General features: G+C 36.5%; 1 protein-coding gene across 1 annotated transcript in view; it reads right to left on the bottom strand.

Annotated features, from left to right (window-relative positions):
• The window catches only part of LOC133656321 (complement component C9-like), a 28,081-nt gene extending 3,326 nt beyond the window's left edge, over positions 1 to 24,755 (bottom strand). The window contains exons 1-9 of the mRNA XM_062057350.1: positions 24,622 to 24,755; positions 22,356 to 22,446; positions 20,234 to 20,384; positions 20,023 to 20,164; positions 17,950 to 18,088; positions 17,648 to 17,872; positions 9,145 to 9,385; positions 7,586 to 7,717; positions 7,314 to 7,489 (exon numbers count right to left, since the gene is read on the bottom strand). Coding sequence (XP_061913334.1) covers positions 7,314 to 7,489; positions 7,586 to 7,717; positions 9,145 to 9,385; positions 17,648 to 17,872; positions 17,950 to 18,088; positions 20,023 to 20,164; positions 20,234 to 20,384; positions 22,356 to 22,446; positions 24,622 to 24,686 — 1,362 coding nt within the window. The 5' untranslated portion in view covers positions 24,687 to 24,755. The remainder of the gene's footprint in view (positions 1 to 7,313; positions 7,490 to 7,585; positions 7,718 to 9,144; positions 9,386 to 17,647; positions 17,873 to 17,949; positions 18,089 to 20,022; positions 20,165 to 20,233; positions 20,385 to 22,355; positions 22,447 to 24,621) is intronic.
• Positions 24,756 to 26,322: the final 1,567 nt, after the last annotated feature.

Raw genomic sequence — 26,322 nt, 5'->3', positions numbered from 1 at the left:
CTATTCAGGTTTATTTTCATACAAAAGGCGCAATCCCTTGTGTAGTGTTCGGGTCTGTGGGACCCGTTTTCATTTTTTATTAAAAGAAAAATGATACAATTAATAAATTTTTCAAACTGAGACTCACTGACTTTGGCTCTTTTTCTGTGAAGAACATATATCAGAATACATATTTAATGAGCACACACCATACACCCCCTCTACACATTTCTATTACATATAAGATGTCCGGGTCGGGTCCACTGGACCCGGGGCTAATAGAAGTGTGGAAATTGATGTTCTGTGTAATGCACACACACACACACACACACACACACACACACACACACACACACACACACACACACACACACACACACACACACACACACACACACACACACACACACACACACACACACACACAGAGCAGACCTAAACAGGAGGAGGACAAAGTGTAGGTTCCTCTGAACATCAGAGGGTGAAATGTGCGAGAAAATGAGAGCAGACAGTGTTGACAAACAATGTTGCAACCTTGTGTGGGAACACAAAATAAGAATCCCTGTGGGATGCAGAAACTGGCAGAGAAATTTTCCCTGCAATGTTCATATTGTTGTTACTCTTCTTCGTAACATTATGAATTTATTCTAATAACAACTTTTTATTGTAACTTTTTTAAATGTAACATTACGATGTTTTTTTCCGTGACAATGTTAAAACGTTTTCTTTTTATAATACTTTTTTTTTTCTCAAAACAAAGCAACTTTATACCCCACAACATTTACCATTCATTCTTGTTGTATTACTATTTTCTTGTAACGTAGCAGATTTTTTTGTGTGGTTTTGCTACTTTTTCGTCGTAACATCACCACTTAATTCTAGCATCACTTTAAATTTCTTTCTGCAGTTGTACAACTTCATTGCGATTTTATTTTTGTAACATCACGACTTTCTATCGTTTTATTACGAATCAATTTTTTGTAGTGTACGACATTCTACCCTAAACATTGTGACTTTATCGTGGTAACATTTTGATTCTTCTTCGTAACATTATGAATTTATTCTCGTAACGACTTTTTCTTGTAACTTTTTTTAAGCGTAACATTACAATGTTTTTTTTCCGGTTCTATTCAAGTGACAACTTTTCCTTGTAACTTTTTTTTATGTACATGTGACATTGATAATGTGGTTTTGCTACTTTTTCATCGTAACATCACCACTTAATTCTAGTATCACTTTAAATTTCTTCCTGCAGTTTTACAACTTCATTGTGATTTTATTTTTTGTAACATCACGACTTTCTATCGTTTTATTACGAATCAATTTTTGTAGTGTACGACGTTTTACCCTAAACATTGTGACTTTATTGTGGTAACATTTTGACTCTTCTTCGTAACATTATGAATTTATTCTCATAACAACCTTTTATTGTAACTTTTTTAAATGTAACATTACGATGTTTTTTCTGTGACAATGTTAAAATGTTTTCTTCTTATAATTATCATTTTTTTTCTCAAAACAAAGCAACTTTTCACCCCACAACATTTTCCATTCATTCTTGTTGTATTACTATTTTCTTGTAACGTAGCAGATTTTTTTGTGTGGTTTTGCTACTTTTTCGTCGTAACATCACCACTTAATTCTGGCATCACTTTAAATTTCTTTCTGCAGTTGTACAACTTCATTGTGATTTTATTTTTGTAACATCACAACTTTTTATCGTGTTATTACGAATCTATTTTTGTAATGTACGACTTTTTACTCGAAACATTGTGTCTTTATTGTGGTGACATTTTGACTCTTCTTCGTAACATTATGAATTTATCCTAATAACGACTTTTTATTGTAACTTTTTTAAATGTAACATTAGGATGTTTTTTTCCGTGACAATGTTAAAACGTTTTATTCTTATAATACTCTTTTTTTTTTCTCAAAACAAAGCAACTTTATACCCCACAACATTTACCATTCATTCTTGTTGTATTACTATTTTCTTGTAACGTAGCAGATTTTTTTGTGTGGTTTTGCTACTTTTTCGTCGTAACATCACCACTTAATTCTAGCATCACTTTAAATTTCTTTCTGCAGTTGTACAACTTCATTGTGATTTTATTTTTGTAACATCACAACTTTTTATCGTGTTATTACGAATCTATTTTTGTAATGTACGACTTTTTACTCGAAACATTGTGTCTTTATTGTGGTAACATTTTGACTCTTCTTCGTAACATTATGAATTTATCCTAATAACGACTTTTTATTGTAACTTTTTTAAATGTAACATTAGGATGTTTTTTTCCGTGACAATGTTAAAACGTTTTATTCTTATAATACTCTTTTTTTCCCTCAAAACAAAGCAACTTTATACCCCACAACATTTACCACTCATTCTTGTTGTATTACTATTTTCTTGTGACGTAGCAGATTTTTTTGTGTGGTTTTGCTACTTTTTCGTCGTAACATCACCACTTAATTCTAGCATCACTTTAAATTTCTTTCTGCAGTTGTACAACTTCATTGCGATTTTATTTTTGTAGCATCACGACTTTCTATCGTTTTATTACGAATCAATTTTTTGTAGTGTATGACATTTTACCCTAAACATTGTGACTTTATCGTGGTAACATTTTGATTCTTCTTCGTAACATTATGAATTTATTCTCGTGACGACTTTTTCTTGTAACTTTTTTTAAGCGTAACATTACAATGTTTTTTTTCCGGTTTTATTCAAGTGACAACTTTTCCTTGTAACTTTTTTTTATGTACATGTGACATTGATAATGTGGTTTTGCTACTTTTTCATCGTAACATCACCACTTAATTCTAGTACCACTTTAAATTTCTTCCTGCAGTTTTACAACTTCATTGTGATTTTATTTTTTGTAACATCACGACTTTCTATCGTTTTATTACGAATCAATTTTTGTAGTGTACGACGTTTTACCCTAAACATTGTGACTTTATTGTGGTAACATTTTGACTCTTCTTCGTAACATTATGAATTTATTCTCATAACAACCTTTTATTGTAACTTTTTTAAATGTAACATTACGATGTTTTTTCCGTGACAATGTTAAAATGTTTTCTTCTTATAATTATCATTTTTTTTCTCAAAACAAAGCAACTTTATACCCCACAACATTTACCATTCATTCTTGTTGTATTACTATTTTCTTGTAACGCAGCAGATTTTTTTGTGTGGTTTTGCTACTTTTTCGTCGTAACATCACCACTTAATTCTAGCATCACTTTAAATTTCTTTCTGCAGTTGTACAACTTCATTGCGATTTTATTTTTGTAACATCACGACTTTCTATCGTTTTATTACGAATCAATTTTTTGTAGTGTACGACATTCTACCCTAAACATTGTGACTTTATCGTGGTAACATTTTGATTCTTCTTCGTAACATTATGAATTTATTCTCGTAACGACTTTTTCTTGTAACTTTTTTTAAGCGTAACATTACAATGTTTTTTTTCCGGTTTTATTCAAGTGACAACTTTTCCTTGTAACTTTTTTTTATGTACATGTGACATTGATAATGTGGTTTTGCTACTTTTTCATCGTAACATCACCACTTAATTCTAGTATCACTTTAAATTTCTTCCTGCAGTTTTACAACTTCATTGTGATTTTATTTTTTGTAACATCACGACTTTCTATTGTTTTATTACGAATCAATTTTTGTAGTGTATGACGTTTTACCCTAAACATTGTGACTTTATTGTGGTAACATTTTGACTCCTCTTCGTAACATTATGAATTTATTCTCATAACAACCTTTTATTGTAACTTTTTTAAATGTAACATTACGATGTTTTTTTCCGTGACAATGTTAAAATGTTTTCTTCTTATAATAATTTTTTTTTTCTCAAAACAAAGCAACTTTTCACCCCACAACATTTACCATTCATTCTTGTCGTAATACTATTTTCTTGTAACGAAGCAGATTTTTTTGTGTGGTTTTGCTACTTTTTCGTCGTAACATCACCACTTAATTCTAGTATCACTTTAAAATTCTTTCTGCAGTTGTACAACTTTATTGTGATTTTATTTTTGTAATATCACAACTTTTTATCGTGTTATTATGTACTGTAATGTACGACTTTTTACTCGAAACATTGTGACTTTGTGGTAACATTTTGACTCTTATTCGTAACATTATAAATGTATTCTAATAACGACTTTTTATTGTAACTTTTTTAAATGTAACATTACGATGTTTTTTTCCGTGACAATGTTAAAACGTTTTATTCTTATAATACTCTTTTTTTCCCCTCAAAACAAAGCAACTTTTCACCCCACAACATTTACCATTCATTCTTGTTGTATTATTATTATTTCTTTGTTGTTGTAGTTTTGCTACTTTTTCTTCGTAACATCACCACTTAATTCTAGCATCACTTTAAATTTCTTTCTGCAGTTGTACAACCTCGTTGCGATTTTATTTTTGTAACAACACGACTTTCTATCGTTTTATTACGAATCAATTTTTTGTAGTGTACGACATTTTACCCTAAACATTGTGACTTTATTGTGGTAACATTTTGATTCTTCTTCGTAACATTATGAATTTATTTTCGTAACGACTTTTTCTTGTAACTTTTTTAAGCGTAACATTACAATGTTTTGCTTTTCGGTTTTATTCAAGTGACAACTTTTTCTTATAACTTTTTTTTACGTAACATTACGAAGTTTTTTTTCGTGACATTACACATGTACATGTGACATTGATAATGTGGTTTTGCTACTTTTTCATCGTAACATCTCTACTTAATTCTAGCATCACTTTAAATTTCTTTCAGCGGTTTTACAACTTCATTGTGATTTTATTTTTGTAACATCACGACTTTCTATCGTTTTATTACGAATCAATTTTTGTAGTGTACGACGTTTTACCCTAAACATTGTGACTTTATTCTGGTAACATTTTGACTCTTCTTCGTAACATTATGAATTTATTCTCATAACAACCTTTTATTGTAACTTTTTTAAATGTAACATTACGATGTTTTTTCCGTGATAATGTTAAAATGTTTCCTTCTTATAATTATAATTTTTTTTCTCAAAACAAAGCAACTTTTCACCCCACAACATTTTCCATTCATTCTTGTTGTATTACTATTTTCTTGTAACGTAGCAGATTTTTTTGTGTGGTTTTGCTACTTTTTCGTCGTAACATCACCACTTAATTCTAGCATCACTTTAAATTTCTTTCTGCAGTTGTACAACTTCATTGCGATTTTATTTTTGTAGCATCACAACTTTTTATCGTGTTATTACGAATCTATTTTTGTAATGTACGACTTTTTACCCGAAACATTGTGTCTTTATTGTGGTAACATTTTGACTCTTCTTCGTAACATTATGAATTTATCCTAATAACGACTTTTTATTGTAACTTTTTTAAATGTAACATTACGATGTTTTTTTCCGTGACAATGTTAAAACGTTTTATTCTTATAATACTCTTTTTTTTCCTCAAAACAAAGCAACTTTATACCCCACAACATTTACCACTCATTCTTGTTGTATTACTATTTTCTTGTGACGTAGCAGATTTTTTTGTGTGGTTTTGCTACTTTTTCGTCGTAACATCACCACTTAATTCTAGCATCACTTTAAATTTCTTTCTGCAGTTGTACAACTTCATTGCGATTTTATTTTTGTAACATCACGACTTTCTATTGTTTTATTACGAATCAATTTTTTGTAGTGTACGACATTCTACCCTAAACATTGTGACTTTATCGTGGTAACATTTTGATTCTTCTTCGTAACATTATGAATTTATTCTCGTAACGACTTTTTCTTGTAACTTTTTTTAAGCGTAACATTACAATGTTTTTCTTCCGGTTTTATTCAAGTGACAACTTTTCCTTGTAACTTTTTTTTATGTACATGTGACATTGATAATGTGGTTTTGCTACTTTTTCGTCGTAACATCACCACTTAATTCTAGTATCACTTTAAATTTCTTCCTGCAGTTTTACAACTTCATTGTGATTTTATTTTTTGTAACATCACGACTTTCTATCGTTTTATTACGAATCAATTTTTGTAGTGTACGACGTTTTACCCTAAACATTGTGACTTTATTGTGGTAACATTTTGACTCTTCTTCGTAACATTATGAATTTATTCTCATAACAACCTTTTATTGTAACTTTTTTAAATGTAACATTACGATGTTTTTTCCGTGACAATGTTAAAATGTTTCCTTCTTATAATTATCATTTTTTTTCTCAAAACAAAGCAACTTTTCACCCCACAACATTAACCATTCATTCTTGTTGTATTACTATTTTCTTGTAACGTAGCAGATTTTTTTGTGTGGTTTTGCTACTTTTTCGTCGTAACATCACCACTTAATTCTAGCATCACTTTAAATTTCTTTCTGCAGTTGTACAACTTCATTGTGATTTTATTTTTGTAACATCACAACTTTTTATCGTGTTATTACGAATCTATTTTTGTAATGTACGACTTTTTACTCGAAACATTGTGTCTTTATTGTGGTGACATTTTGACTCTTCTTCGTAACATTATGAATTTATCCTAATAACGACTTTTTATTGTAACTTTTTTAAATGTAACATTAGGATGTTTTTTTCCGTGACAATGTTAAAACGTTTTATTCTTATAATACTCTTTTTTTTCCTCAAAACAAAGCAACTTTATACCCCACAACATTTACCACTCATTCTTGTTGTATTACTATTTTCTTGTAACGTAGCAGATTTTTTTGTGTGGTTTTGCTACTTTTTCGTCGTAACATCACCACTTAATTCTAGCATCACTTTAAATTTCTTTCTGCAGTTGTACAACTTCATTGCGATTTTATTTTTGTAGCATCACGACTTTCTATCGTTTTATTACGAATCAATTTTTTGTAGTGTACGACATTCTACCCTAAACATTGTGACTTTATCGTGGTAACATTTTGATTCTTCTTCGTAACAATATGTATTTATTCTCGTAACGACTTTGTCTTGTAACTTTTTTTAAGCGTAACATTACAATGTTTTTTTCCCCGGTTTTATTCAAGTAACAACTTTTTCTTGTAACATTTTTAAACCTAACATTACGATGTTTTTTTCCCCCCCGTGACATTACACATGTATTTGATAATGTTATAACTTTTTAACTGTTGTTATGATAGAATACACATTCAATAACAGCTAACGCTAACTTTACGTCGATACGGCCTAGAACCCGCAGAGGGTGGGATATACTGTGTAAAATACCTTGTATCTATGTAAAAGTCCCAAAAATACCAGTATTTTTACAATGAAAACAACAAATATTTGTTGTTATTGTGTCATGCCCACCTCACTGTGGAGCAGCGCCGGGGCGTCAGCGATGGTCCGAGCCCACTTCTGGTAGGTGTCCACATCCATCACACCTTCTTTGTTGAGCTTGGCCCTCATGACCACCGCGCTCTCCAGGGTGCCGCCTTTGACGGACGTCATCACCTTGTCCACCACCGCCTTGCCGGCGATCTCGTCTGGGGTGGGGGTGGGAACACGGAAAGTGAGGCGCAGGTAAAAAAACAATTGTCGGATGTAACGTGGTGCCACATCGTGAAAGAGCAGGAGTCCACCTTTGAGACTTGTGGATACGGTTTTACACTTGTCGTCGCTGGCATGAGCTTTGCCATCTTTAATACTGTCCACGGAAAAATCCACCGAAATGCCCAATTTGACGCATTCTTGAATCTTCCGCTCGGTCAGATCTGGCAAAAAAAAAAAGAAGGAGATTTCAGCACTTTTCAACTTTGACTGTAAAACATGCTTGCCAACCTTGAGACCTCCAATATTGGGAGGTGGGGGGCGTGGTCGGGGGGCGTGGCTAAGGGCGTGGTTAAGAGGAGAGTATATTTACTGCTAGAATTCACCAAATCAAGTATTTCAGGACGATACTGCCACCTACTGGATAGCCTGCAGAACACTGAAATTCAAGTATGTCTTTTATTTATATGTATAATAAAATTAAAAATAAAATAAAAAATATATATAGCTAGAATTCACTGAAAGTCAAGTATTTCATACATATATATATATATATATATATATATATACATATATATATATATATATATATATATATATATATATATATATATATATATATATATATATATATATTTATATATGTATATATATATATGTATATATATATATATATATATATATATATATATATATATATATATATATATATATAAAAAATAAAATAAAATATATATATAGCTAGAATTCACTGAAAGTCAAGTATTTCATACATATATATATATATATATATATATATATATATATATATATATTTATATATGTATATATATATAAAAAATAAAATAAAATATATATATAGCTAGAATTCACTGAAAGTCAAGTATTTCATATATATATATATATATATATATATATATATGTATATATATATATATATGTATATATATATATATATATATATATGTATGTATATATATATATATGTATATATATATATATATATATATATATATATATATATATATATATATATATATATACATATATATATATATATATATATATATATATATATATATATATATATATATATATATATATATATATATATGAAATACTTGACTTTCAGTGAATTCTAGCTATATATATATTTTATTTTGTTTTTTATTTTATTATACATATAAATAAAAGACATACTTGAATTTCAGTGTTCTGCAGGCTATCCAGTAGGTGGCAGTATTGTCCTGTTTAAGAGTGTCACAACATTGCTGTTTACGGCAGACGAACTGCTTTACGGTAGACTAAACGTGACTGCTGTTGTTGTGTGTTGTTACCGCGCTGGGAGGACGTTAATGAAACTGCCTAACAATAAACCCACATAAGAAACCAAGAACTCTCTCTCCTTGTTGTGCACTCTACTCTCTAAAAGCCGTAGATGTTATGACGTCATTGGGCAGGCAAGCTGCTGGGAAAGCGGACGTGAGAACGGCTGTCCCCACTCAGGTCCGCATTGAGCTGGAGGGGGCGTGGCCTCCAGCTCCGGCTGAATACCGGGAGGTTGTCGGGAGAGGCGCTGAATACCGGGATTCTCCCGCTAAAAACGGGAGGGTTGGCAAGTATGCTGTAAAATAATCAGGATTCTGCATACTTTTGGCCTGGATGGCATCCTGGTTAAGAACGTAGATCAACTCGTATTCTCCGCCGGACCTCCCGTTTTTGGTGTAGTGGGTCCCGTAGTCCTCCAGGAAGGCAAAGTAAATGGCTTTGTCGTACTGCACGGGCAAAGACCGGATGTGCGCCAGGAACTCGTCGGCCAGTTGGAGCTCGCGGGAACGAAGCCTGTAGGTGTTCAACTGGATCCTGCCCCGGACCCTCATGAAGCTCTTGTTCTAGACCAGCAGACCATGGACCACAGCAGTTAGGGGACATCAAAGAGTTCACAACCCAGCAGGCACAAGACATTGAAACAACGTTGACAACTTGTTGACTAAGGTCCTGACGTGGAGCAACCTACACCTGACGTTGAAACAACATGCTTTTTCACAACGTTTAATCAATGTTGGGTTCGGATGTTGACTTGACCATTGGATTTTGGTCATTTCCCAACCATTATTCTACAACATGCTTGGAACAACATGCTTTTTAACAACGTTTAATCAATGTCAGGTTCTGACGTTGATTTGACCATTGATTATTGGTAATTTCTCAACCAATATTCTACAACACAAATACAACGTTGGAACAACATGCTTTTTGACGACCTTCAATCAATGTCAGGTTGTAACGGTGAGTTGACCATTGGATTTTGGTCATTTCCCAACCATTATTCTACAACAAGCTTGGAACAACATGCTTTTTCACAACGTTTAATCAATGTTGGGTTCGGATGTTGACTTGACCATTGGATTTTGGTAATTTCCCAACCATTATTCTACAACAAGCTTGGAACAACATGCTTTTTAACAACGTTTAATCAATGTCAGGTTCTGCCGTTGATTTGACCATTGATTATTGGTAATTTCTCAACCAATATTCTACAACACAAATACAACGTTGGAACAACATGCTTTTTGACGACCTTCAATCAATGTCAGGTTGTAACGGTGAGTTGACCATTGGATTTTGGTCATTTCCCAACCATTATTCTACAACAAGCTTGGAACAACATGCTTTTTAACAACGTTTAATCAATGTCAATGGTCAAATGTTGATGTGACCATTGAATGTTGGTCATTTTACAACACAAAATACAACGTTGAAACAACATGCTTTTTGACGACGTTTAATCAATGTTGGATTCTGACGTTGATTTGACCATTGAATTTTGGTCATTTCCCAACCAATATTCTACAACACAAATACAACGTTGGAACAACATGCTTTTTAACAACGTTTAATCAATGTCAGGTTCTGACGTTGATTTGACCATTGAATTTTGGTCATTTCCCAACCAATATTCTACAACACAAATACAACGTTGGAACAACATGCTTTTTGACGACCTTCAATCAATGTCAGGTTGTAACGGTGAGTTGACCATTGGATTTTGGTCATTTTCCAACCATTATTCTACAACATGCTTGGAACAACATGCTTTTTCACAACGTTTAATCAATGTTGGGTTCGGATGTTGACTTGACCATTGGATTTTGGTCATTTCCCAACCATTATTCTACAACATGCTTGGAACAACATGCTTTTTAACAACGTTTAATCAATGTCAATGGTCAAATGTTCATGTGACCATTGAATGTTGGTCATTTTACAACACAAAATACAACGTTGAAACAACATGCTTTTTGACGACGTTTAATCAATGTTGGATTCTGACGTTGATTTGACCATTGAATTTTGGTCATTTCCCAACCAATATTCTACAACACAAATACAACGTTGGAACAACATGCTTTTTGACGACCTTCAATCAATGTCAGGTTGTAACGGTGAGTTGACCATTTGATTTTGGTCATTTCCCAACCATTATTCTACAACATGCTTGGAACAACATGCTTTTTAACAACGTTTAATCAATGTCAATGGTCAAATGTTGATGTGACCATTGAATGTTGGTCATTTTACAACACAAAATACAACGTTGAAACAACATGCTTTTTGACGACGTTTAATCAATGTTGGATTCTGACGTTGATTTGACCATTGAATTTTGGTCATTTCCCAACCAATATTCTACAACACAAATACAACGTTGGAACAACATGCTTTTTGACGACCTTCAATCAATGTCAGGTTGTAACGGTGAGTTGACCATTGGATTTTGGTCATTTCCCAACCATTATTCTACAACAAGCTTGGAACAACATGCTTTTTAACAACGTTTAATCAATGTCAATGGTCAAATGTTGATGTGACCATTGAATGTTGGTCATTTTACAACACAAAATACAACGTTGAAACAACATGCTTTTTGACGACGTTTAATCAATGTCGGATTCTGACGTTGATTTGACCATTGAATTTTGGTCATTTCCCAACCAATATTCTACAACACAAATACAACGTTGGAACAACATTCTTTTTGACGACCTTCAATCAATGTCAGGTTGTAACGGTGAGTTGACCATTGGATTTTGGTCATTTCCCAACCATTATTCTACAACATGCTTGGAACAACATGCTTTTTAACAACGTTTAATCAATGTCAGGTTCTGACGTTGATTTGACCATTGATTATTGGTCATTTCCCAACCAATATTCTACAACACAAATACAACGTTGGAACAACATGCTTTTTGACGACCTTCAATCAATGTCAGGTTGTAACGGTGAGTTGACCATTGGATTTTGGTCATTTCCCAACCATTATTCTACAACAAGCTTGGAACAACATGCTTTTTCACAACGTTTAATCAATGTTGGGTTCGGATGTTGACTTGACCATTGGATTTTGGTCATTTCCCAACCATTATTCTACAACATGCTTGGAACAACATGCTTTTTAACAACGTTTAATCAATGTCAGGTTCTGACGTTGATTTGACCATTGATTATTGGTAATTTCTCAACCAATATTCTACAACACGAATACAACGTTGGAACAACATGCTTTTTGACGACCTTCAATCAATGTCAGGTTGTAACGGTGAGTTGACCATTGGATTTTGGTCATTTTCCAACCATTATTCTACAACATGCTTGGAACAACATGCTTTTTAACAACGTTTAATCAATGTCAATGGTCAAATGTTGATGTGACCATTGAATGTTGGTCATTTTACAACACAAAATACAACGTTGAAACAACATGCTTTTTGACGACGTTTAATCAATGTCGGATTCTGCCGTTGATTTGACCATTGAATTTTGGTCATTTCCCAACCAATATTCTACAACACAAATACAACGTTGGAACAACATGCTTTTTGACGACCTTCAATCAATGTCAGGTTGTAACGGTGAGTTGACCATTGGATTTTGGTCATTTTCCAACCATTATTCTACAACAAGCTTGGAACAACATGCTTTTTAACAACGTTTAATCAATGTCAATGGTCAAATGTTCATGTGACCATTGAATGTTGGTCATTTTACAACACAAAATACAACGTTGAAACAACATGCTTTTTGACGACGTTTAATCAATGTTGGATTCTGACGTTGATTTGACCATTGAATTTTGGTCATTTCCCAACCAATATTCTACAACACAAATACAACGTTGGAACAACATGCTTTTTGACGACCCTCAATCAATGTCAGGTTGTAACGGCGAGTTGACCATTGGATTTTGGTCATTTTCCAACCATTATTCTACAACATGCTTGGAACAACATGCTTTTTAACAACGTTTAATCAATGTCAATGGTCAAATGTTGATGTGACCATTGAATGTTGGTCATTTTACAACACAAAATACAACGTTGAAACAACATGCTTTTTGACGATGTTTAATCAATGTTGGATTCTGACGTTGATTTGACCATTGAATTTTGGTCATTTCCCAACCAATATTCTACAACACGAATACAACGTTGGAACAACATGCTTTTTGACGACCTTCAATCAATGTCAGGTTGTAACGGTGAGTTGACCATTGGATTTTGGTCATTTTCCAACCATTATTCTACAACACAAATACAACGTTGGAACAACATGCTTTTTGACGACCTTCAATCAATGTCAGGTTGTAACGGTGAGTTGACCATTGGATTTTGGTCATTTTCCAACCATTATTCTACAACATGCTTGGAACAACATGCTTTTTAACAACGTTTAATCAATGTCAATGGTCAAATGTTGATGTGACCATTGAATGTTGGTCATTTTACAACACAAAATACAACGTTGAAACAACATGCTTTTTGACGACGTTTAATCAATGTTGGATTCTGACGTTGATTTGACAATTGAATTTTGGTCATTTCCCAACCAATATTCTACAACACAAATACAACGTTGGAACAACATGCTTTTTGACGACCTTCAATCAATGTCAGGTTGTAACGGTGAGTTGACCATTGGATTTTGGTCATTTTCCAACCATTATTCTACAACATGCTTGGAACAACATGCTTTTTAACAACGTTTAATCAATGTCAATGGTCAAATGTTGATGTGACCATTGAATGTTGGTCATTTTACAACACAAAATACAACGTTGAAACAACATGCTTTTTGACGACGTTTAATCAATGTTGGATTCTGACGTTGATTTGACCATTGAATTTTGGTCATTTCCCAACCAATATTCTACAACACAAATACAACGTTGGAACAACATGCTTTTTGACGACCTTCAATCAATGTCAGGTTGTAACGGCGAGTTGACCATTGGATTTTGGTCATTTCCCAACCATTATTCTACAACATGCTTGGAACAACATGCTTTTTAACAACGTTTAATCAATGTCAATGGTCAAATGTTGATGTGACCATTGAATGTTGGTCATTTTACAACACAAAATACAACGTTGAAACAACATGCTTTTTGACGACGTTTAATCAATGTCGGATTCTGACGTTGATTTGACCATTGAATTTTGGTCATTTCCCAACCAATATTCTACAACACAAATACAACGTTGGAACAACATGCTTTTTGACGACCTTCAATCAATGTCAGGTTGTAACGGTGAGTTGACCATTGGATTTTGGTCATTTTCCAACCATTATTCTACAACATGCTTGGAACAACATGCTTTTTAACAACGTTTAATCAATGTCAATGGTCAAATGTTGATGTGACCATTGAATGTTGGTCATTTTACAACACAAAATACAACGTTGAAACAACATGCTTTTTGACGACGTTTAATCAATGTTGGATTCTGACGTTGATTTGACCATTGAATTTTGGTCATTTCCCAACCAATATTCTACGACACAAATACAACGTTGGAACAACATGCTTTTTGACGACCTTCAATCAATGTCAGGTTGTAACGGTGAGTTGACCATTGGATTTTGGTCATTTTCCAACCATTATTCTACAACAAGCTTGGAACAACATGCTTTTTAACAACGTTTAATCAATGTCAGGTTCTGACGTTGATTTGACCATTGAATTTTGGTCATTTCCCAACCATTATTCTACAACAAGCTTGGAACAACATGCTTTTTAACAACGTTTAATCAATGTCAGGTTCTGACGTTGATTTGACCATTGATTATTGGTAATTTCTCAACCAATATTCTACAACACAAATACAACGTTGGAACAACATGCTTTTTGACGACCTTCAATCAATGTCAGGTTGTAACGGTGAGTTGACCATTGGATTTTGGTCATTTTCCAACCATTATTCTACAACATGCTTGGAACAACATGCTTTTTAACAACGTTTAATCAATGTCAGGTTCTGACGTTGATTTGACCATTGAATTTTGGTCATTTCCCAACCAATATTCTACAACACAAATACAACGTTGGAACAACATGCTTTTTGACGACCTTCAATCAATGTCAGGTTGTAACGCTGAGTTGACCATTGGATTTTGGTCATTTTCCAACCATTATTCTACAACATGCTTGGAACAACATGCTTTTTAACAACGTTTAATCAATGTCAATGGTCAAATGTTGATGTGACCATTGAATGTTGGTCATTTTACAACACAAAATACAACGTTGAAACAACATGCTTTTTGACGACGTTTAATCAATGTTGGATTCTGACGTTGATTTGACCATTGAATTTTGGTCATTTCCCAACCAATATTCTACAACACAAATACAACGTTGGAACAACATGCTTTTTAACAACGTTTAATCAATGTCAGGTTCTGACGTTGATTTGACCATTGAATTTTGGTCATTTCCCAACCAATATTCTACAACACAAATACAACGTTGGAACAACATGCTTTTTGACGACCTTCAATCAATGTCAGGTTGTAACGGTGAGTTGACCATTGGATTTTGGTCATTTTCCAACCATTATTCTACAACACAAATACAACGTTGGAACAACATGCTTTTTGACGACCTTCAATCAATGTCAGGTTGTAACGGTGAGTTGACCATTGGATTTTGGTCATTTTCCAACCATTATTCTACGACATGCTTGGAACAACATGCTTTTTAACAACGTTTAATCAATGTCAATGGTCAAATGTTGATGTGACCATTGAATGTTGGTCATTTTACAACACAAAATACAACGTTGAAACAACATGCTTTTTGACGACGTTTAATCAATGTCGGATTCTGACGTTGAGTTGACCATTGAATTTTGGTCATTTCCCAACCAATATTCTACAACACAAATACAACGTTGGAACAACATGCTTTTTGACGACCTTCAATCAATGTCAGGTTGTAACGGTGAGTTGACCATTGGATTTTGGTCATTTTCCAACCATTATTCTACAACACAAATACAACGTTGGAACAACATGCTTTTTGACGACCTTCAATCAATGTCAGGTTGTAACGGTGAGTTGACCATTGGATTTTGGTCATTTCCCAACCATTATTCTACAACATGCTTGGAACAACATGCTTTTTAACAACGTTTAATCAATGTCAATGGTCAAATGTTCATGTGACCATTGAATGTTGGTCATTTTACAACACAAAATACAACGTTGAAACAACATGCTTTTTGACGACGTTTAATCAATGTCGGATTCTGACGTTGATTTGACCATTGAATTTTGGTCATTTCCCAACCAATATTCTACAACACAAATACAACGTTGGAACAACATGCTTTTTGACGACCTTCAATCAATGTCAGGTTGTAACGGTGAGTTGACCATTGGATTTTGGTCATTTTCCAACCATTATTCTACAACATGCTTGGAACAACATGCTTTTTAACAACGTTTAATCAATGTCAATGGTCAAATGTTGATGTGACCATTGAATGTTGGTCATTTTACAACACAAAATACAACGTTGAAACAACATGCTTTTTGACGACGTTTAATCAATGTTGGATTCTGACGTTGATTTGACCATTGAATTTTGGTCATTTCCCAACCAATATTCTACGACACAAATACAACGTTGGAACAACATGCTTTTTGACGACCTTCAATCAATGTCAGGTTGTAACGGTGAGTTGACCATTGGATTTTGGTCATTTCCCAACCATTATTCTACAACAAGCTTGGAACAACATGCTTTTTAACAACGTTTAATCAATGTCAGGTTCTGACGTTGATTTGACCATTGAATTTTGGTCATTTCCCAACCATTATTCTACAACAAGCTTGGAACAACATGCTTTTTAACAACGTTTAATCAATGTCAGGTTCTGACGTTGATTTGACCATTGATTATTGGTAATTTCTCAACCAATATTCTACAACACAAATACAACGTTGGAACAACATGCTTTTTGACGACCTTCAATCAATGTCAGGTTGTAACGGTGAGTTGACCATTGGATTTTGGTCATTTTCCAACCATTATTCTACAACATGCTTGGAACAACATGCTTTTTAACAACGTTTAATCAATGTCAATGGTCAAATGTTCATGTGACCATTGAATGTTGGTCATTTTACAACACAAAATACAACGTTGAAACAACATGCTTTTTGACGACGTTTAATCAATGTTGGATTCTGACGTTGATTTGACCATTGAATTTTGGTCATTTCCCAACCAATATTCTACAACACAAATACAACGTTGGAACAACATGCTTTTTAACAACGTTTAATCAATGTCAGGTTCTGACGTTGATTTGACCATTGATTATTGGTAATTTCTCAACCAATATTCTACAACACAAATACAACGTTGGAACAACATGCTTTTTGACGACCTTCAATCAATGTCAGGTTGTAACGGTGAGTTGACCATTGGATTTTGGTCATTTTCCAACCATTATTCTACAACATGCTTGGAACAACATGCTTTTTAACAACGTTTAATCAATGTCAATGGTCAAATGTTGATGTGACCATTGAATGTCGGTCATTTTACAACACAAAATACAACGTTGAAACAACATGCTTTTTGACGACGTTTAATCAATGTCGGATTCTGACGTTGATTTGACCATTGAATTTTGGGCATTTTCCAACCAACAACGTGGATCCAACGTTAGACATCAACGTTGTCTCAACTTACAAATACAACTATTTAGCAACGTTGCTTCAAAGTCAGTTTTAAAGGACATGTACGTGTAAGCAACGTTGTATCAATGTCTTGTGTCTGCTGGGAAGGGTTCTCCCGTCACCTTTATGTTGGAGTACTCCGAGACCTCTTTGATCATGGATTCCTTCTTGTGCTGATATTCCAAACCAACGCTGACTTGCGCACTCGACGACATGGATTCCTCGCTCGGGCTGAACTTGAAGGAAAGTCCCGCCTCCACTTTCTGCGTCATCTCTGTGAGGATTTCTCTCAGAAGGCTGTGCGTGTCCTCGTAGATTTCCCTGGAGACCGTTTCCTCTGCAAGTGTCTGGAGATGCAAGGAGGTTCATCAGCAATTTTGGATTTTTTTTTTAGCTAGAACTTAACGGTAACATGAGAGCTGACCTGATAGTAGAGCACGCCGACGTTCCAAGGAAGCCTGTCGTGCTGTCCGGTGTACGGATTCCGGACTCGGTCACATTTCCCGTTGAAATAGTCGTTGTTAAAGGGGTTCATCCGGGGGTCGGCGCCCAAAATGTTGATTCTGGAGTAAGCCACACAAGTCTGAAGTAAGTGTAATCCAATTGGTTCGGCCCTAGGTCTTCATCCCATTCCGCACAGAAACACAAACCCATCCATCCCATCCATCTTCTTCCGCTTATCCGAGGGCGGGTCGCAGGGGCAGCAGCCTAAGCAGGGAAGCCCAGACTTCCCTCTCCCCAACCCCCAGCCACTTTGTCCAGCTCCTCCCGGGGGATCCCGAGGTGTTCCCAGGCCAGCCGGGAGACATAGTTTTCCCAAAGTGTCCTGGGTCTTCCCCGTAGCCTGTTCGGGTGGCATCCTGACCAGATGCCCGAACCACCTCATCTGGCTCCTCTCCATGTGGAGGAGCAGCGGCTTTACTTTGAGCTCCTCCCGGATGACAGAGCTTCTCACCCTATCTCTAAGGGAGAGACCCGCTACCCGGCGGAGGAAACTCATTTGGGCCGCCTGTACCCGTGATCTTGTCCTTTCGGTCATAACCCAAAGCTCATGACCGTAGGTGAGGATGGGAACATATCGACCGGTAAATTGAGAGCTTTGCCTTCCGGCTCAGCTCCTTCTTCACCACAACGGACCGATACAGCATCCGCATTACTGAAGACGCCGCACCGATCCGCCTGTCGATCCACTCTTCCCTCACTCGGGAACAAGACTCTGAGGTACTTGAACTCCTCCACATGGGGCAAGATATCCTCCCCAACCCGGAGAGAAACACGAACCATGGTGGAGCGAATGAGAGGCGAATGGCCAACTCGGCAGCCAGCCCACACTGGCCGGCATCCGCTAGACTCACCCTAAACCTCACTCTCATCAATTCCCCCTTAGAGGATTAATAAAGTGTTTCTGGTTCTGATTCTGATTAGGCGGGTCACGGCACCACTGTAACCCAGTTGATTCGGTCCCTGCCATTTTGTGTCCCACTCCGCATGCGACTCAAACTAAAAACCCGACAGGGTCAACTCTTGAAGTCGTCGGGAATTGAGGTTTACTAACGTACACACGGACCAGCCACACTGTCTGGCCTCCGTTACATAAGACTGGTTTACAGAGTTTGATAGCCCGGTAGCTAGCGCACTTGCCTCTAACGCCGGACGACCCAGGTTCGAATTTGGGCGAAAACAAAAAAGCGGGGATTGTTACAGTGGTGCCGTGAACGGGATGAGAGTGAGGTTTAGTGTGGCTGCACCATAAGTACGTTGGTAAACCTCGCTCTCCGGCATCGTTAAGAGTGTTGATAGCTCGGTTGCTAGCACACTCGTCTCTAAAGCCGGACGACGCAGGTTCGAGACCCAAGCGGAACGGAAAAGCTGGGACCAAATCAGCTTTGCCTTCCGGCTCAGCTCCTTCTTCACCACAACGGATCGATACAGCGCCCGCATTACTGAAGACCCCGCACCGATCCGCCTGTCGATCTCACCATCCACTCTTCCCTCACTCGTGAACAAGACTCCGAGGTACTTGAACTCCTCCACTTGGGGCAGGGTCTCCCCCCCCAATGGCACTGCACCCTTTTCCGGGCGAGAACCATGTTGACCTTTATGTTAGTTGTACTTAGTTTTTTTTGCACTATGACTAGGGAAGGTTGTTTGGATTGTGTTGTATAAATAAATGCTGTGCTATTGTTTCAAATGTACTTTTAAGGGTCATTAATCTGATTTACTCACATTGTCCACAAGATGGCAACTAACACGTAGCATTCAGAGGTATGTAAGATACATTTTGAACTCATGACGTCTGGTGGGCCAAATTGAAGAGGCTGGCGGGGCCACTTTTAGCCTATTTGTACAGTATTAAGCTTAAGAGGACTTTAGTTGGTGGATCTACGTCACCATTGGGACTTGAATACGGACAAAAAACGCTGAGGTGCGGCTCTAAAAGACCAATTCCAACTCATCGGTAAGCCTTCATTCTTTGATGAGCCTGGGCTCTTCTCACCCGTATCCTGCCGTCCTGCCTTGCTCGTTGTTTTCCAGGACTGAGGAGCCGCACGGTTTCCGGAGGGGATCGCAGTCCTCGTCGGAACCGTCTTCGCAGTCGTAGTCTCCGTTGCACATCAGCCTCTTCTTGATGCAAGAGCCTGAGTAGACATTGAAGCGACGTTGTTTTTATTCAACGTAAAAGCCAAACATACAAAAAAAACCCGCACCTGACTCGCACTGGAACTCCGTGTCTGAGCACGCAGGAAGTGGCGCTTGTGGGCATTCTGTATCGGCTACGCAAGGCTCCCGCTCGCCGATCGAGCCCTGGCAGGCCTCGCCGCCGAACTGGCCAAAAACCACCGCGCTTCGAGAACGCCTCTGGGAACAAGAACATTGTTTTTAGCTGGGTTTTTTTGGGACAAAAGAATCGATGCATAACACGCAAAATTGACAAAACCGGTGAAGTTGTCACGTTGTGTAAATGGTAAATAAAAAGAGAATACAACAAATCCTTTTCAACTTATATTCAATTGAATAGACTGCAAAGACGAGATATTTCATGTTCACACTGAGAAACTTCTTTTTGTTTTGCAAATAATCATGAAGTTAGAATGTAATGGCAGCAACACATTGCAAAAAAAGGCATTTTTACCAGTGTGTTACATGGCCTTTCCTTTTAACAACACCCAGTAAAGGTTTGGGAACTGAGGAGACACATTTTTGAAGTGGAATTCTTTCCCATTCTTGCTTGATGTACAGCTTAAGTTGTTCAACAGTCTCCCTTCTCATATTTTAGCCTTCACATTTTCAATGTCTGGACTACAGGCAGGCCAGTCTAGTACCCGCACTCTTTTACTATGAAGCCACGCTGTTGTAACACCTGGCTTGGCATTGTCTTGCTGAAATAAGCAGGGGCGTCCATGATAACAACATATGTTGCTCTAAAACCTGTATGTACCTTTCAGCATTAATGGTGCCTTCACAGACGTGTAAGTTACCCATGTCTTGGCCACTAATACACCCCCATACCATCACACATGCTGCCTTTTACACTTTCACCCTAGAACAGTCCAGATGGTTATTTTCCTCTTTGTTACGGACGACACAATGTCCACAGTTTCCAAAAAACAATTTGAAATGTGGACTCGTCAGACCACAGAACACTTTTCCACTTTGCTTCAGTCCATCTTAGATGAGCTCGGGCCCAGCGAAGCCGACGGCGTTTCTGGGTGTTGTTGAGAAATGGCTTTGATTCTGCATAGTAGAGATTTAACTTGCACTTACAGATGTAGCGACCGACTGTAGTTACTGACAGTGGTTTTCTGACGTGTTCCTGAGCCCATGTGGTGAAATCCTTTACACACGGATGTGGCTTTTTGATGCAGAACCACCTGAGGGATCCAAGGTGTGTAATATCATGGCTTACGTGCAGTGATTTCTCCAGATTCTCTGAACCTTTTGATGATATTACGGAGCGTAGATGGTGAAATCCCTAAATTCCTTGCAACAGCTGGTTGAGAAATGTTGTTCCTAAACAATTTGCTCAGGCATTTGTTGACAAAGTGGTGACCCTCGAACCCGTCCTTGTTTGTGAACGACTGAGCATTTCATGGAAGCTGCTTTTATACCCAATCATGGCACCCACCTGTTCCCAATTAGCCTGTTCACCTGTGGGATGTTCCAAATAAGTCTTTGACGAGCATTCCTCGACTCTCTCAGTCTTTTTTGCCACTTGTGCCAGCTTTTTTTAAACATGTTGCAGGCATCAAATTCCAAATGAGCTAACATTTGCAAAAAATAACAAAGTTTCTCAGTGTGAACATGAAATATCTTGTCTTTGCAGTCTATTCAATTGAATATAAGTTGAAAAGGATTTGTTGTATTCTCTTTTTATTTACCTTTTACACAACGTGACTACGTGGGTTTTGTAGTTTGTAAGACTGAATAGTGAAGGAAGAAGTCCGGCCCCCCGGTCCTTAGCTTTACTGGAGATGTGGCCCCCAAAACAGTTTTGTTGACTATCCCTGCTGTCGACTTACCGCCTCTCAAATGATACAAAATAAAACTAACTGCTCAATGACGTTAATCCTCAACTTGCTGAGTCAGCTCAAGTTTTACGATTCTTGATGACAAGTTGATGTTCGATATTTCATTTTTGAGGCATGTTTTTTCCCCCCAAATAATTTTGTGTCACACTCCAAATTGTGCCACTTGAGGGAGATTTCAGCTGCGGGGGGTTCCGTTGTATGTCTCCCCCCTGTGGCCGGTGATGGCATGACCCGGTCGGGTGTATAGCAGCTTTCCCGCCATGTCATGAAACATGATAGTTTTGAGTAAAGTTGGACTCACTCGTGTCAAAGTGCAGGGATCACAAACTCCCCACTCAGACCAGCGACTCCACTGGCAGTCCACAGCGGGCGGGTCGGGAAGTTCTTCTCCCCTGGAAGACACAATTAGCCACCGTTAGCTCTGTTGTGTATTCTCTGAGGAGGAAGTCAGCCATTAGGTTTGTGTATCTGATTCTAAAACTTGGCTCACTAGACAAACTCCGTGTTTATTATAAGACCTTTAACTTAGCATTGTGTGGATGGAGTGATAGATCCTGGCATAATTAATAGGAGTGTGAATCTTTGGGCACATAACGATTTAACTCCGACTCCTGGGGTGACGATTCAATTCAGAATCGATTCTCCCAATTATTTGGTATAAAAATAAGAATGAAACTTTTTCGAAACAGGTTAGAAAAGTTAAGTTAAAGTACCAATGATTTGTCCTCTGCATTTGACCCATCGCCCTTGTTCCACCCCCCTGGGAGGTGAGGGGAGCAGTGAGCAGCAGCGGTAGCTGCGCCCGGGAATCATTTTTGGTGATTTAACCCCCAATTCCAGGCCTTGATGCTGAGTGCCAAGCAGGGAGGTAATGGCTCCCATTTTTATAGTCTTTGGTATGACTCGGCCGGGGTTTGAACTCACAACCTACCCATCTCAGGGTGTGTGTATATATGTACAGTACAGGCCAAAAGTTTGGACACACCTTCTCATTTCAATGCGTTTTCTTTATTTTCATGACTATTTACATTGTGGATTGTCACATCAAAACTATGAATGAACACATGTGGAGTTATGTACTTAACAAAAAAATAACAAAAAACATGTCTTGTATTCTACTTTCTTCAAAATAGCCACCCTTTGCTCTGATTACTGCTTTGCACACTCTTGGCATTCTCTCCATGAGCTTCAAGCACACCTGTGAAGTGAGAACCATTTCAGGTGACTACCTCTTGAAGCTCATGGAGAGAATGCCAGGAGTGTGCAAAGCAGGAATCAGAGCAAAGGGTGGCTATTTTGAAGAAGCTAGAACATAAAACATGTTTCCAGTTATATTTTTGTTAAGTACATAACTCCACGTGTTCATTCATAGTTTTGATGTGACAATCCACAATGTAAATATATATATATATATATATATATATATATATATATATATATATATATATATATATATATATATATATATATATATATATATATATATATATATATATATATATACATATATGTATATATATATATATATATATATATATATATATATATATATATATATATGTATGTATATATATATATATGTATATATATATATATATATATATGTATGTATATATATATATATATATATATATATATATATATATATATATATATATATAATTTTTTTAATCCAATGCGGGCCCCGAGTCAAAAAGTTTGGGGACCCCTCATTTACATTGTGGATTGTGTATATATATATATATATATATATATATATATATATATATATATATATATATATATATATATATATATATATATATATATATATATATATATATATATATATATATATATATATATATATATACATATATATATATGTATATATATATATATATGTATATATATATTCCTCGCGCACTAAATGACACTGTGGCGCGATGATGTCATCTTATCGATAAGAAAATGCATTTTTAGACAATATGATTTGCCTGAGCGGCTAGGAGACCCCGAGAGTAATAACCGGTAGAAAATGGATTAGAAAAGACAGATTTAAAAAAATAATAATAAAAAATATACAAAATACAAAAATAACTTATTTTTGGTTTTTTTAAACTTGGGACTTCCCATGTGCCGTAGTCTGATGTAAATAGTCATGGAAAGAAAGAAAACACATTGAATGAGAAGGCCTGTACTGTATATGTATGTGTATTTATATATGTATATGTATATGAATATTTGTATATACATTTATGGAAAATAATGAAACTATTTAGAATCAGGATGTAAAACAATCGCAATTTGTGAATCAATATTTTTGTGCATCTCCAATAAAGAACCTCTCCTTGAGTACAATATTTAGAATACCATTTAAAAAGATCATGAAACATATACATTGTTCATGAAAAAGATGTATTACACATAATAAATCTCACCACTTAATTAATAAAAACATCAATTGAAAAATTATTTGAATTGTTAATTATTTCTTTGATTACATTTGTATTTATTCCATTCTGGCGGAGAAGAAATGTCCATGTTAGAGGACGTTACATCACAGTTCCTTCATCCATCATACGTACCTTCCTGGTCCAGGGAGCACCAGCATCAAACACAGACAAAGTGACACGGCGGATACAATCCTCATTTTGTCAAAACTAAACCAAAATAAAAGTTAGTTTCCTCCCGACAATCAGATTTTATGCAAAGCTGCAGGCCAGATGGACTTTTAAACCTCCTTCTGTTAATCATTGTCTTCTTGCAAAAGTACACTTTCTCTCGCCAATCAAGTGCATTTTTTTTTGTTATTGATCGCTGGGCTGGAAAACGTCGACGTTTCTTTGAAGCATTTGACTCATCCAGTCGTCACGGGTTCGATTCCCAGATTTGGTTGGCGACCATGAATATTAGTTTATAAGAAGACGACAAATCCTTTGTAGGCCAGAAGTACAAGTTTGATGAATCAAGCAAGCTAACAGGTACACCAACTAGCACACAGGTGTCAAACTCAAGGCCCGAATTAAAGGCCTACTGAAAGCCACTACTAGCGACCACGCAGTCTGATAGTTTATATATCAATGATGAAATCTAAACATTGCAACACATGCCAATACGGCCGGGTTAACTTATAAAGTGCAATTTTAAATTTCCCGCTAAACTTCCGGTTGAAAATTCCTTTGGAGGATGACGTATGCGCGTGACGTCACTAGATAAACGGAAGTATTGGTACCCCATTGAATCCAATACAAAAAATCTCTGTTTTCATCTCAAAATTCCACAGTATTCTGGACATCTGTGTTGGTGAATCTTTTGCAATTTGTTTAATGAACAATGGAGACTGCAAAGAAGAAAGTTGTAGGTGGGATCGGTGTATTAGCGGCTGGCTGCAGCAACACAACCAGGAGGACTTACTTGGATAGCAGTCGCGTTAGCCGACGCTAGCCGCCAACCGCACGGATGATCGGGTGAAGTCCTTCGTCGCGCCGTCGATCGCTGGAACGCAGGTGAGCACGGGTGTTGATGAGCAGATGAGGGCTGGCTGGCGTAGGTGGAGCGCTAATGTTTTTAGCATAGCTCTGTGAGGTCCGGTTGCTAATTTAGCTTCAATGGCGTCGTTAGCAACAGCATTGTTAAGCTTTGCCAGGCTGAGAATTATTAACCGTGTAGTTACATGTCCATGGTTTAATAGCATTGTTGATCTTCTGTCTATCCTTCCAGTCAGGGATTTATTTATTTTGTTTCTACCTGCATTTGAGCCAGATGTTATCACGTTAGCTCAGTAGCTAAAGAGCTTCGCCGATGTATTGTCGTGGAGATAAAAGTCACTGTGAATGTCCATTTCGCGTTCTCGACTCTCATTTTCAAGAGGATATAGTATCCGAGGTGGTTTCAAATACAAATCCGTGATCCACAATAGAAAAAGGAGAAAGTGTGGAATCCAATGAACCCTTGTACCTAAGTTACGGTCAGAGCGAAAAAAGATACGTCCTGCACTGCCTCTCTAGTCCTTCACTCTCACTTTCCTCATCCACAAATCTTTCATCCTCGCTCAAATTAATGGGGTAATCGTCGCTTTCTTGGTCCGGATCTCTCTCGCTCCATTGAAAACAATGGTAGAATATGAGGAGTCCTTCCTCTGGTGACGTCACGCTACTTCCGGTACAGGCAAGGCTTTTTTTTATCAGCGACCAAAAGTTGCGAACTTTATTGTCGATATTCTCTACTAAATCCTTTCAGCAAAAATATGGAAATATCGCGAAATGATCAAGTATGACACATAGAAT

Source organism: Entelurus aequoreus, linkage group LG08 (assembly GCF_033978785.1).
Source record: "Entelurus aequoreus isolate RoL-2023_Sb linkage group LG08, RoL_Eaeq_v1.1, whole genome shotgun sequence".
In the NCBI taxonomy this organism is placed as follows: Eukaryota; Metazoa; Chordata; class Actinopteri; order Syngnathiformes; family Syngnathidae; genus Entelurus; species Entelurus aequoreus.
Note: the sequence above shows the minus strand (reverse complement) of the source record. Positions and strands in the feature narration are given on the sequence as shown.